This window comes from Vombatus ursinus, unplaced genomic scaffold, assembly GCF_900497805.2.
Source record: "Vombatus ursinus unplaced genomic scaffold, bare-nosed wombat genome assembly UNPS02000580.1, whole genome shotgun sequence".
NCBI classification, from domain to species: Eukaryota; Metazoa; Chordata; class Mammalia; order Diprotodontia; family Vombatidae; genus Vombatus; species Vombatus ursinus.
The window spans coordinates 5,665,109-5,679,565 of NW_020940358.1; the positions used below are offsets into that span (position 1 = coordinate 5,665,109).

The 14,457-nt window shown below is 43.6% G+C and overlaps 2 protein-coding genes across 2 annotated transcripts in view; one reads left to right on the forward strand and one right to left on the reverse strand.

Annotated features, from left to right (window-relative positions):
- Window positions 1-805, forward strand: part of NKAIN4 (sodium/potassium transporting ATPase interacting 4) — a 116,556-nt gene extending 115,751 nt beyond the window's left edge. The window contains exon 7 of the mRNA XM_027850953.1: window positions 400-805. Coding sequence (XP_027706754.1) covers window positions 400-409 — 10 coding nt within the window. The 3' untranslated portion in view covers window positions 410-805. The remainder of the gene's footprint in view (window positions 1-399) is intronic.
- Window positions 806-3,394: 2,589 nt separating this feature from the next.
- Window positions 3,395-14,457, reverse strand: part of BIRC7 (baculoviral IAP repeat containing 7) — a 59,842-nt gene continuing 48,779 nt past the window's right edge. Inside the window, 7 exon segments of the mRNA XM_027851167.1 lie at window positions 3,395-3,798; window positions 4,586-4,809; window positions 6,516-6,587; window positions 7,337-7,542; window positions 10,151-10,203; window positions 10,303-10,381; window positions 10,731-10,830. Of these exon segments, the coding sequence (XP_027706968.1) occupies window positions 4,616-4,809; window positions 6,516-6,587; window positions 7,337-7,542; window positions 10,151-10,203; window positions 10,303-10,381; window positions 10,731-10,830 (704 nt within the window). The 3' untranslated portion in view covers window positions 3,395-3,798; window positions 4,586-4,615.

The following is a 14,457-nucleotide window of genomic DNA, read 5'->3' on the forward strand; positions in this document are numbered from 1 at the left end:
TATGTGACCCTGGGCAAGTCCCTTAAGTGCTTTCTGCCTCAGTTTCCTCATCTGTAAAACTGGGATAATAATAGCAACTAATGTGAGGATCAAATGAGATAATAATTGTAAAGGGCGTAGCTCAGTACTTGGCACATGGTACCAAGTTAGCTTTTATTTGAGGGAAGGACGGATTAACTTCCTTTACGGTCAGAGAGTCAACGGACTTTTTAAGCCCATTTCCTCTCCTTGACCACCATGGAACAATAGAATTCTTTGAAAAACCCTTTGAAAACTTGAAGATGAGAATCCAGTTAACCCTGAGTCTTCTTTTATCTGGGTAAAGAACTTTCCTTTGGAAAAGTTTTCTATTTGTGACCTGGGCCTTCCTAATCCCAATTTTTCTCACTGTTCCCACAGGCCTTCGTAAGTGAAGAAGAAGATGCCGCTTCAGTGCTCAGTAAAGAAGGGTCCCTCCCTATCACATGGAGACCCTGGTCTGAAGAATTCATCCCATCTTACTCCTTAACACAATGAATGTACTACATATGGCTGGGCCATTCCTGTTTTGAGTCTGAGCATCCCAATGATCCTCATCCCCATCCCAAGTGTCCTAGGACCCTGGGCCTTTAACCTGCCTTGCCTCAGGCCTGGTTTCAAAAACTATAGCCTAAAGGCCTCACCTCCTTCCCCCCCACCTCCACCTCCTGCCCATCTGGGGTCTCCTGGCCCTCAGAGATAGGCATAGTCACGACCCAGCTGCAGATGCCTACTGTTTTTGTAATTTTCTTTAAAAAAAAAAAAAAAAAAAAAAGGAAAGAAAAAACAAAAATCACACATGTATGTACTCACAGCTGCTCCTACCCTATGGCTCATGTCACATTGGATGCCATTTGCATCAGTGGAGCAAAGTTGGTGAACTTTGTATGTTGTATGTGATCCCTCCTGCTACCCCCAGCCTCAGTTTGCCTTTGAGATACAACAGGTACCCCAGGCCTCTGTGATGACTTTGTTCTCTTCATTCCATGACCTCAGAGCACTTGAGCTCTGAGCTAAAAGTGGAAGAGTTTGTCTGTAGGAAGTGGGGTAGTGAAAGATATGGCAGAGACAAGGGAGGAATATGTGTGTATATATATATTTATATATATATATATATGTGTGTGTGTATATATATATATATATAAAATATGTATGTATATACACATATGTTAATGGAATATCTTCATGAGCCATGGTCATTGAGTGAACAATTAAATTCAATAATCATATGCCATTTCTAAACTCATTGCAATTTTATTTATTTGAAAGCAAGTTGAACCTCTGGGGGTACCTCTCTTGTGGAACAGCTTTTACTGGACACAAACATTCTCTGGGGGCCCACTGGTCAACTTTAGGAACATATTAGTTAGCAAAATCATCTAGCAGTAAAGCTATGGGCTGGGATTCAAGAGATCTTTTTCCCAGGTTTGACTCTGTCACTAGCTTACTGTGCAACTTTGGAACAAGACCTCTCTGGGCTTCATTTTTCCCATCTGTAAAATGTGTTAGTTGAACTAGATGTCCACTTTTAAATCCATGACCCCCTGATTAAATTACTGAGGTCCTTTCCAACTCTGAGATTTGGTGATTCCGAGTCTATGAATTGACTATACATTTAGACAAAAGAACCAGTCTGATGTCTTTAATGTATTCTAAATGTATAGGTCACTCCATTGACCATCACAGAGCCCCAGTTCTAGGAAGCAGGAGCTGGACAAAGATAAAGCTGATCTTCATCATTTCATCGGGTCATCTTTGATAAGGAGTAAATTAGCAGGGCATTGGTATGCATGACCACATTTCACTAAAATGAGAAAATGCCTGATCCCAAACCTGAAAGACTCATGCTCAATATCTGTCTATATACCTGGCTCACCCAAAGACTCCAAAAGTATGGAATAATGCTGCCCCCTGCATGTAGAGTAGGGCAGCACCAGCAGCTGGAAGGGCCCCAAGCAAAAAGATGAAGCGAATCCCTCCAGTCTTCTCAGTCCCAACTTTCTGTGCTACCACTGTCTTCACCCTTTCTTCCTTCCTCTAGCCCCACGCACCTCCCTGTAACTGCTGGCCTCCACGCTCCCTTGCTGCTAACAAGAAAGAATTCTAATCTTGATCATTTATGGTACATCACAGCTAAATCTTTGTTCCTTCTTCCTTGGATCTGCATATAGTTAAGCTTTCTCTGACCAAAGGGATTTTAGGTACTAGGAAACCGAAGAGAGATTTCAGGGATTCAGAAGGTCCTGAAATTGCACCCCAGCACAGACAGCTGCAGCCTACATTCTAATCTGAATTCCGGTTGAGTGGCTAATAGCCTAAAGTATGATGCCTCCCAGAAAACAATGTGTTTGCTTGGAGAAGATTTAACACACCAAAAAGAAAAAAAAAATCAGATTCTTGAAATGTGTACTCACATTTTAAAAAGAATACTGAAATCAAGATTCTTTTTTGTTTGTTTGTTTTTTTAGGCAATTGGGATTAAGTGAATCGCCCAGGGTCACACAGCTAGTAAGTGTCAAGTGTTTGGTCTGAGGCCAGATTTGAACTCAGGTCCTCCTGACTCCAGGGCCGGTGCTCTATCCATTGTGCCACCAAGCTGCCCCAGAAATCAAGATTCTTTAAGAAGAAATTTCTTGCTTTGCAGCTGATGATTGGGTGTCTGAGTTTGAGTACTGGCTTTGCCACTGACTGTGTGACCTTGGGAAAGTCACCACCTCTTTGGTCACCACCCCTCCTCAGTAAAATAAGGCAATTGAATTAAGTGGTCTCTAAAATCCTTTCCAGCTCTTTCTACTATCTATTGTATAAAGATGGTCCATCCAAACTCCTAAAATAGTGGCCCTCCAGAGGGCCTTTGGAATTCCTTTCCGACACCAGCTATTGATCAGACATCCATCCCTCCTCCTGCCTAGAGGCACACTGATTGGAGTTCAAGTTCAAGGGTTTCAAGGCTCCCCACTGATGGAATTTCATTGCAGTCAACCCTGGTGGAGGAGATCATGCCAGTAGCAGGAGATTGGTTGAGAACAGATTAGGGGCAGCTAGGTGGCACAGTGGATAGAGTGCTGGGCCTGGAGTCAGGAAGATCTGAATCAAAATCTGGCCTCAGAGACTTACTAGCTATGTGACACTGGGCAAGTCACTTAAACTCTGCCTCAGTTTCCTCATCTGTAAAATGGAGGTAATAATAGCATCTACCTCTCAAGGATATTGTAAAGATCAAATGAGATAATAATTGTAACTCTCTTAGCACAGTACTTATTACAAAGTAAGTACTATATAAATGTTGGCTATTATTATTAGTGAACAAAATATTAGGCCCTCAGCAAATGACTCCTACCTTCAAGGGCTGACCTCGAGGCATTGATTACACCAGAAGAAACTTTATTGCAAAAAAATTAAGGAACTCCAAACACAGTCACAGCAAAAACCAAAGCAGAAATTCACACGTATATACCCTAACCAACAAAAAATGTCCTATGAGACTGTTTTAGATTTATATAGTTTTAGATATGGGCTATTTCCCCTATTCTTTGATGCCCCCTAACTACTTCCCAACTAACCTAACCTTGCTTGAAGTTGCAGCTTTGGCTCCTATGATGAGGTCAGAAACTGGGACTTCATTTGCTCCTTCATCTGGGTAAGAGACTTGATCATTGTATGCTCAGAAGGCAGGGTCACCAGTCCCACCATTATCCCAATGTCTTCAGGGCTCCAAAATCAGTACTGGTTTCCCAAACTCAGCAATTCCTGGAAGGACCAAGTCAGTCAGGACCAGACCTAGGGAGGGTTGATTTTCATTGTTACTCAGACATTGGATTGCAGTAGGTTACCAATGGAGAAGGAAATAGTAACAGGGCGTGGAGATCTCTATAGATCAAAGTACCTTTCCATCACCCTTACCAAATCCTCACCTACTCACATGAGATAAGCTAGGGATAGGGTTTATCTAAACCTATGACTTCATTGGTATAGGGAACTCCCAGCTGAGGAACTCTTCCTATGTATGGTGGCACCTTGTCTGTAATTGATAGCCTTTGGAGAGTTGCCTAGAGCATTGAGAGATTAAGTGACTTGCTCAGGGTCACATAGATAGTTCATGTCAGCAGGAGGGCTTGAATTCTGGACTTCTTGACTTTAAGGCTGGCTCTGCCACACTGCTGAGGCCTCGCACTCAAGTAAACAAACCCAGGAGTTAAACATAATAGTACCTGGAATTCATGTGACACTTTTTTCTTTGCAAAGACCTCTTTGTCCTTTCCAGGGCAATATTTCTCTCTGCCTCAAAACAGTGCTTTCAGATAAGCTCCATTTTACAAATAGGGAAGAGAAATGGAAGTTTTAAATAGCCATTTGACCTTGGCCTAACCTAGAACTTCAGGCCGCTATTTGCCATTTGACCCTTTTCTCTGGACCTTTTTCCTTGTCTATTAGATGAGGAAGTTGGACCAGATCCTTACTAAGGCCCCTGCCATCTCTGACCTGCTGGCATTCTAGGTTAACTAATCTGATCTAAGTCACAGCCATTTTGTGGCAGAGTAAGCATGGGGAGAGCCCCTTAACTCACCCAAGCATGGCTCAGTCCACCAGAGCTCTGCTAGGACAGGAAAGTCCTGACGCTCCCATGAATGACAGCTCTGCAGATGGGGCACTGCTGCAGGTTTGGGGCACACTCTGAACAGACCAAGTGGCCACAGGGAACAAAGACAATGGATACCACTTGATACATGCACACTTTGCACGTCCGTTCCTCCTTCAGCTGCTGTAACTGCTGCTCAGTGCTCAGGGGTCCTGTAGACAAGGTCAGGGAGGAGAGGTAAAGGAAGTCAGATAGAGGTATGTATTTAAAAAAAAATAAGACTGCTGTTCATGTATGAAGATTGGAGAATCTCAGTTGAAGGGGCCTCAAAGGTCAGCTAGGAGCCACAGTGGATAGAGCCCTGGGGCTTGGAATCAGGAAGACTCATCTTCTCAAGTTCAAATCTAGACTCAGATACTTTCTAGCTGTGTGACCCTGGGCAAGTCACTTAACCTGTCTGCTTCAGTTTCCTTATTGTAAAATGAGCTGGAGAAGGAAACGGCAAACCACTCCAGTATCTTTGCCAAGAAAACCCCAAAGGGGGTAACAAAGAGTTGGACATGACTGAAACAACCAAACAACAACAGAGGTCTCTGGAACTAACTATATTTGAGAAGCAATTCCCTTTACAGAATCCCTATCAACTAATTGTTTAGGCATCTTTTGAAGCTTTTCAGGGCTGAGAAACTCACTATCTCTTCAGGAGACCCATTCCAATTTTAGACACTGTTAAGTTTCTTACAACTAATCTAAATCTGCCTCTACAACTTCCACCCACTGCTCAGAAGTCTACCCTCTGGCATGAAGCAAAAGGTCCAATCCCTTTTCAACAAGACTCAAATGGATCTGTGATATCTGGTTTGATTGGAACCCATTCATGCCTGCCTCACCCTGGGTGACTTTTGTCCATGTCCTCTCATAAGTCTAACATAAAGGGACTGACCAACATGCGGGAAGCCTTCCTCTCTTTCTCCTGACTTAATAAGGACTGCCTATCATCCCTCACTCTCCCCATGTGACCAACTTATCTTCAGGTCAGACCTCTGAATGTTCAAAGATACTTATTTTTCCTCCAATTTCCCAACACAGTTTTCTATTCTACAAGTAAAACAGTTCTTTTGGCCTTCACTTCTCACGTGGCATGGTTTTAAGTTCCGTCCTGGTCACCTCCAACTTGATATGATCTTGTTTGCCAACATCCTTCCTAAATATGTGGCTCCCTGAACACAGTATTCCAGATGGTCTTGATCAGGGTAGAGGAGAACTCTCATCCCTCATTCTGTGCTTTGCATTCCTATTAGTTCATCTCGAGGTTGCAGTCCAAGGACTCTTGACTCACTGTCAATAGAAAGTGTGTTCAGAGTTCTTTTTGTGGCAATGGGGATGAGGTGTATTGAAACATCCACACTCTCTTGCCCAGTTCTCCTAGTGACTAAATGCCCATGTGTCATATGTGGCCAGAGGTCTCAGTCTTTGGACACAGAAACAAGGTTTCTTCAAGAGCAACTGATGACAATAGAATTTGCTTCATTGTCTTGTGCTCTAACCTTTGAACCGGCTAGCCCTGGTGCTGTTGTTTTTTAGTCATTTCAGTCAGCATCCAACTCTCTGTGACTTCATTTGGGGTTTTCTTGGCAAAGATACTGGAGTGGTTTGCCATTTCCTTCTTCAGCTCATTTTACAGATGAGGAAGTGAGGCAAACAGGGTTAAGTGATTTGCCCAGGGTCACACATCCAGTAAGTGACTGAGGCCAGATTTGAACTCAGGAAGATGACCCTTCCTGGCTCCTGACCTGGCACTCTATCCACTGTTCCACGTAGCTGCCCAAGTACCATGTCTTAGAACCAAGATAGTGACAGAAAGTAAATGATAACCTCTAAAGTAAACATATTGTCTGGATCCTACCTAGCCCCTCACCTGTCTCTGTGATCTCTTCAGGTTGGCCTTCTCTTCTGTGTGTACTTGGCTCAGATGCCATTAGAGCAGGTGCTGTGGGAAGACAGGCTATAAATTTTGACATGTTCTCTAATCAATCAAATATGTCACAAGAACCTCCCCATTGTGGCTGCCACAGATAACTGGCATAAAATTTTTCAGGAGAGGATCCAACTCTAAAGGGAAAAATTTCCTCCATAAAATGAATCTCATTCATCTAATTCCAAAATAAAACATGGGTAGGGACTAGGGAAAGGGGAGAAGAAAAATTTTCTCTAGTCAGGGAAGCCAGATAGCACTTGTTCCATATACTGACCACAGTAGTCTGTAGTCTACTCATGTTCCTCATACACACAGAACTGAGAGGCAGGAGTGATCCCAAAATGAGTCAAGATGAGTTAGATGAGATCTAACATCCATGCTGACCCCCTGAGAAGTCCTTCTCCAACCATTTTTAGACAAAATCCACACTGTTAAGTCAAGGGCCTCATTAGGTGGAATTTAAGCAATTATCTTGACTTACTTTTCCAGGAGACAATCTCAGACTTTAAGGAGCTTATAATATAGTTGGGAAGACAAGACACTGAAGTAACAATAGAGGAATAGTATAAAGATAGGAGGTGATAAGTGCCTAAGGGAATAACACAGACATCAGGGATTCTGAGTTCAGAGGAAGGAGAGGCCAAAGAGGCCTCCTACCCAGGAAGGTGGGAGGACTCAGGGAAGGCCTCTGAAATGAGGGAGGTCTAGAGACTTGAACAAGCCATCCCCACTTAAAGCAGGTAATGAAGACGTGTTTGTACCTCTGGTCTCTGTTGCATTCCTCTCTTCCTCTTGGATAAGATCAGAGACCAGCTGAGACGCTGATGTGCTGGCCGGTGTTGCCAGCCTGTATTTACTCAGAACCAACCTCTCCACCATGCTCTGCTCAAACCCCATCTGCAGCACACTTTTTACCACTGTGGATTGCCGCCAAGCTGGCCAAGCTAGCCAAGCCTGGCTTCCTGGGCTACCCGCAAAGTGGAATGAAGAGTCACTGAACCCCAAGGGGAGATGTGCTGCTGTCAATGCTGCCCAAGGTGCCATAGGGCAGGGTTGAGGTGGAGGGGCATCTAATCTAGTCCCTTGCCTCTTTTCAACACTGCTTATATCTCAGCCACATCCTGAATATCACTCTAATTAATCTATTTACTTACAGGTATGTGCCTCTGTTTAAGGGTAGGCTTGGGTTTTAAAAAGGCAAGAAAAGAAGCACTCATTTCAAATGGGAAGGCCTTGTCTATATGGATGTCAAGTCTACTACGTAGGGAGGAAAATTAGATATCCCTTACATAATAGAGAACCTCATCTTAATACTATTGGATTAAATCTAGAGTTCTTAACTTTAGCCCCCAGAGAGTTCATATATGGATTTCAGACAGTCCAGAAACTTGTGTTTTTGTTAAAATATATATGTATATAGATAGATAACTATTTTAATACAATTGGTTTATATTGGAATATTACATATTTTATCCTATTCATTTAAAAACATTCCAAAATGGGGTCCACAAAATTCATCAGCCGGTCAAAGGGGTCTATGACACAAAAAGATTGAGAACCCCTGAATTAAAATCTGTGTCAATTGCCACATAACCTGAAACAGTCATAGCACACAGCAAAAGCCTGAGAGACCATGGTTAATTTATAGCAGCAGCATTAGTTCCAAACCCTCATCCCACAAACACCACAGAAACAGTGTCAGGAATGGAAGGGACTCTAGGGGGCAAATAGTCCAACCCCTTCATTTCCTAGATGAGGAAACACGTTATTCAGAGTAAAAGTGAAGAACATAAGCACCAAGGTGAGAGGAAGACCTGGGATTTCAATATGGGCCTTCTGGCTCTAACTCCAATGTTCTTTCCCTGGATGCATGGTCTTTGTTTCAACTCCTTAAACGGGCACCAGGTACGGTCTTACTTTAGACAAGTTAAAGAGGGTTTGAACCATTGTGTTAGAGGCAAGATGATAGATGATGTTGATGGAGGGCACTCTTCCAACCATCTTGTCTCAGTCCTTTTCTACTAGACTATAAATTCCATAAAAGTAGGGACAGGTTCATATCTAAGCTGTATGTATCTCCCTCAGCACCTAGTTAAGTACTCTGTTCCCAGCCAGTGTTTAACAAATGTTTGCCGAGTGATCTGTGATGCTGGACTCCCTGGAAAGATTCCAGAACCAAGTCCCTGTTTTCCTAAAGAGTTGTTCATGAGACTGGCAAAAGCAGTCTTCTACAATGAGGCTGACAATGTCTGATTTCTCAGGTTTTAAAAAGAAAGGATTAGGATTCACAAAGCTTGCTCCCATAGTCATGCCCTTCACAAGCCACCCAACAAAAGCAGTAAGTAGACTATTGTAGTAGAGGGAATTCCTCGCCAGAAATGTGGATACCAGAGCTTTAGTTCTATCTCTGCTGCTAGTTCACAATATAAACGAGAGTCAATCAGTTAGGCTCTCCGATCCTCCATTTTCAAATTCGTAAAGGGGGAGAATAGCCCTACAAAGCTGGCAGGATCCCATGACAGCAGGGATAAGACAGTGAGAGAACTTCAGACCAAAGCTTTCACTTTCTCCATTGCCCATCAGGAAATAAACACTTATCAAGGCACCTGGTTTGAGTTGGGACTTGTTCTGAAAGAATGGGGACATTGAAGGGGAACCAAATCTACCCCAAGTCTATTGGCAGATTTCCTTAGCTTCCCCTCCATCTTCCATCTTCAGAATACAATAGAACTGGACAATATCAGAGCCAATGGAAGGCGAACTTCACATGCTTCCTATCTGGCAGAAGTCAGGACATGGAAATCCCTACCAAGGCTTGCTTTTGAAGTATTCTAGGTGCTGGAATTCCTGCTGGGCTGTGTCCCAGCCTAGGCTGAATTTCAATAGTATCACTGAACGTTTACTGACTATCTACTAGGCTCAAGGCACTTTGCTTGTAGTTTCTAGGAGCCAAACTCTAAATGAGGTGCAGAAGAGAAGATGAAGGTTAAACGACAAAGCAACCTTTCAATTGGGTTTGGGTTTTGTTATTGCTGGTGAAGAGCAGAGTCCACCATTCAGATGACCTGCTCTTGAATACAAAAGAAGCACACAGATCATCAAGGTAGGAAATTGTTCAAATGAGTTGTATATTAACATTTTTTTTAAAGTTTATTCTGGGGCAGCTAGGCGGTGAAGTGGATAGAGCTCCAGCCTTGGAGTCAGGAGGACCTGAGTTCAAAACTGACCTCAGAAACTTGACATTTACTAGTTGTATGACCCTGGGCAAGTCATTTAACCCTGATTGCCTCACCAAAAAGCAAAAAAAAAAAAGTTTATTCAATTTTATATTTCCATCCCCCATGTATTTGAATAGAATAGGCAGCAAGCAGATGACATTTAGCACAGCAGAGGAGAAAGGGCACTGGGCTGGAAATCAGGACACCTATGCTCCAATACTAACTCTGCTGTGTGACTCTGGGCAAGTCACTTTGACTCCTAAACCTTGGTTTCCTCATATATAAAATGAGGGGGTTAGATCAGATTATCTCCAAGGACACTAATAGTCTATGATAAGAAGAAAAATGTTTCCCAACTAACCTGGGGTAGAAGAAGTGGAATTTACCTCTCCTGGATCTTCTCCATGGCCCTAAAAATCACAACATCTTTTTAAAAATAAATAATGTAGCAGGATTTTTTTGAAGCATTATTCCCAAAAAACCCTGTAAGGAGGATCAGATGAACTTACCCAGGAGTCCAGCAGGCCGGAGGATTCCTGAATTCTGCTGACATAGTCCCTGCCTCTGGATTGAAGCAGAAATTCACATCTGAAAAGCAGCAAAAATAAAAATAAAAGATACAACTGGGTACGTTGGGAATGAGTGAGGAGGAGGAGGGGGCAGGAGAGACTTCTAAAGCCAAGATAAACTTCTCCAAGTCAGGCCTGGCTCTCTTTCTCCTGCAGAAGTGCAACACCTGGCCTAGGGAGCATAGCACAAAATGCTATCAGAATGACATGTGCCAAATAGGACATGTGGGTCTGCCTTGTCTCCCATATTCAGTTGTGAGTCCCTTGAAGGTGGGCACCATGTCCATGTGTGACTGGTATGCCAAGTACCTAGATCAGAAAGCTGGGGATATTCAGACACATAACAGTCCCACAGGACCCCAAGTTACCTAGGGAACCACTTGGCATGTTCTCTCCAAGGGTCATCCCCTCGATCCCAGTTCCTCAGGCCCCCATCACAGTAGTAACACTTCACATGGTCATGCTGGCCTGCAAGACAGCACAGAAAGGTTTCCAGGGACAGCTCCATCTCATGGATACTGACAGACAGCTGGGACTATTGCTCTGGAGAAGAAGCAGGATAGCCTGGACCAAATATACCAGTTGACTGTCTTTTTCTTTTTTGGGGGTGGGGCTAGGCAATGGGGGTAAGTGACTTGACCAGGTCACACAGCTAGTAAGTGTCAAGTATCTGAGGCCAGATTTGAACTCAGGTCCTCCTGACTCCAGGGCTGGTGCTCTATCCACTGCTCCACCTAGCTGTGCCCAGTTGATTGTCTTGATGAAAGCTTGGACTAGAAGCTCATCAATATCCCAGTGACTTATTTTAACTTATGATAAGGCAAAATGGTATAGTGGGTAGCAAATCAGCCTTGGAATCAGAAAGGCCTGGGTTCAAGTCTTGCTTCTGATATATACTACTTGTGTGACCATGGGTAAGTCACCTTACCTCCTAGAGTCTCATCTATGAAATAAAGATAATACCTGCATCCACCTCACAGGGCTGTTGTGAGGATCAAGAGGTAATGTAGATGTAAAATTCTTCACAGACCTTAAAGTGCTATATAAATGTTAGTCACTGTTATTATATATTCTAAAGTTATTTTTCCAGTGGCTCCTCTACCCTCTAGACTACCTAAAATATGGCATTTAACTCCATTCAGGATTGGACATACTTATTGGTGCCGAGGAACCTAGAAAAAGAATAATAGAACTGTTCCTTACCCAGAGGAGTAAGTAAGTCTGGCACTTACCCAGAGAGTAAACAGCAGTCTCCTAAGCCCCAGGACAATGGACTCGATGGCCAGGGGATGGTCTTCCAAGGGACAGCCCTGACTAGCTCACAGGGAGGGTATCCTTCTCTGTCATTTCTGACACTGGCCCTCTGAGGAGCCAGACACCTTTAGTAAAGGCCCCAGCAATTTACTGTGTGAGAAATAAGAATAGATAAATTCCAGGTCTAATCTGGGACCTGGTCTGGGATTAACCCAAGTCATTGAGAAGGTATGGCAGCACAGCTTGGCCTTTTCTGCTAAGAAGTGGCCATCCAGTCTACACCAAGCAGGGAAATACAGCTAAGGCAATTGTGTTGGAAGTGGGAGGGTAGAGAACGATTTGGAGTCTCATTGAGGTGATAAATGACCCACGCTGGCTGCACTGACCACAATGTTAAACATACAGAGGACTCAGAGGTGATCTCCAATTGAGCTGCAGGCTCAAGTTCCAAAGGTCAATTCTGAAATTGTTTACAGCAGGAAAACATTCAGGATCCCGAGGCTGATGAAAAATAGGACAAGAAGGGAGAGGGGCAGCTAAAGAAGTGTTCTGACTTTGCAGGTAAGGGAGTTGGGGCGGAAAATGCAGCTGTATGACTCCTTCCCATTTCCCTGCCCCCCCATCACAGTGCCCTGGTATCTCCCACTACCTTTCTCCTAGCCTTCCCATCTCTACAAGAAGACATTGCCACCCTCCTGGGATGCTTCTATGTCTGGACCAGATCCCAGATGGAAGGAGCAGTCATAGACCAGTTTGCACCCTTGGGGTCAGGATAGGAGATTCCAATGCATCTCCCAAAAATGCTCTGATCTCCATCTGCCTCTCTGGCCGCTCCATTTCTGAGTGGGCTATTATGATTTAAGCAATAAAAGAACAAAAGTATGTATACTAGATGGTATACTGTGCTTATATTTGGGGAGATCTGGGTTCAAATCCCTCCTCAAGCACAATCTATACAACTCTGGGCAAGTGGTTTAACTTTGCTGATTTTACCTTCAGAAAATTTCTCGCATAAACCCCCTTCTCTCCTCTGACCCTGCCACCCACCCTGGTGCAGTCCCTTATCACCTCAGTCAAGCCTGGATTATTGCCATAGCTTGCTGGTTGGTCTCTCCGCCTCAAATTAATCTTTCTAAAGCACAGATCTGATTGTGTCCCTCTCTTTCTTCCCCCTCCCCAATTCAACAAACTCTAGTGGCTCCCTATCACCTCCAGGATTCAAATCCCTTCACAAGCTGACCCCCATCTGCCTTTCCAGTCTTCTCACATCTTATGCTTCCTCCACCTCATGTACGCTGTGATCCAGTGCCCCTGGTATCCTTACTATTCCTTAAACAAGACACTCCATTTCCCGACTGAAGGCATTTTCACTGGATGTCCTCTATGCTTGGAGTATTTTTCCTTCTTCATCTCTGCCTCCTGGATTTTCTGCCTTCCTTCAAGTCCCAGATAAAATCCTTCTTCTATAACAAGTCTTTCCTGATCTCCTTAATGCTAATGCTTTCCTTCTGTTGATTATCTCCAATTTATCCTGTATATAACTTGTTTGTAGATGGTTGTTTGCCTGTGGTTTTCCCCTATTAGACTGTGAGCTCCTTTGGAACAGGGACTGTTTTGCCTTTCTTTGTACTCCCAGTGCTTAGCACAATGCCTGGCACTCAGTACGTGCTTAATAAATGCTAATTTACTAGCTGATTGACTCAGTTTCCTCAGCTGTAAAATAAGGAAGTTGTACTTAATGGCATTCAAGGTTCCTTTGTGTTCTCAGTCTGATCCTAAAACAAGGCAGACTGGGGGAAATGGTAGCAACATATGACAGTGTGTGTTATAGCATGGTGTTGAAGTAACTCCAAAGATACATGTAGCATTTCCTCTATATCTACATCATCTCTCATAAGTAAAACCAGGACAGCAATAATAGGTCAGATCTCACAAGGTTTCCAGAGGAAAGGGGAGAGAGAAACCACAGGCCTGTGCTTTGCACCATCAGAGAGAGGGAAATGGCTGGTCTTTGCTGGATTTATTTTTTTTGGTAAGGGGCAAAAGGCACAGTGAACATTGCCAAAGAAGAGAGGCTCCTTTTCCAGAGAAAAAAAAGGGGCCCACTTACCACCCCACCCCACTTTTGGTCTCTCCAGAGACTTTAATCAGAACTATCTGACTAGTAGATATAATCTGTGGTAGTCTGAGACAAAGACCCAACACCCCACCTCCATAAATATACTCCCCAAGCTGTCAGGCAGCGTGGGATGGCAAAAAGAATGTTGGATTCAGAAGACCTGGGTTGGAATCCTATCTCTGCCACTACTAGTCTGACTTTGGACACTTCCCTTCTCTGGGTCTCTGCTACATCTGTAATGAGAGTTGAACTAGGTGATCCTTAAGGTTGTTTATAGGCCTAAACCCCAGGACTGCTCCAAGATGGTTTTCAACCTCCACAAGCTCAACTCTAGCCAGGCTGAGCTCCCTACAATGAAGGATACACTAGGTTTCCATTAACCCGCAAGTTACTGATCTTATCCTAGAGCAGGTTTTAAAATGGAAATGTGTCCAAATCTATGAAGGTACCAGGTGTTTGAAAGGGTTGATGGAGCTAAGGAAAAAGGAAATGTTCACAGAAAAAAGAGGCACCAACTTCTCCTTACAGCCCATTTATAGACACGTGGCTCCCTATAGTCTGACCAATGGCCAAGTAAAGTCAGCCTTACTTGTCAGAGATCTGTCAGGGTTGTCAGGGATCAGTTTGTATGACATATCCAGTCTGTCACCACAGCTGGTCTCCAATCCATAGTTTGCCTATCCCACAGACTTGCAGGAACAAATGATTTAGAACAAATATAA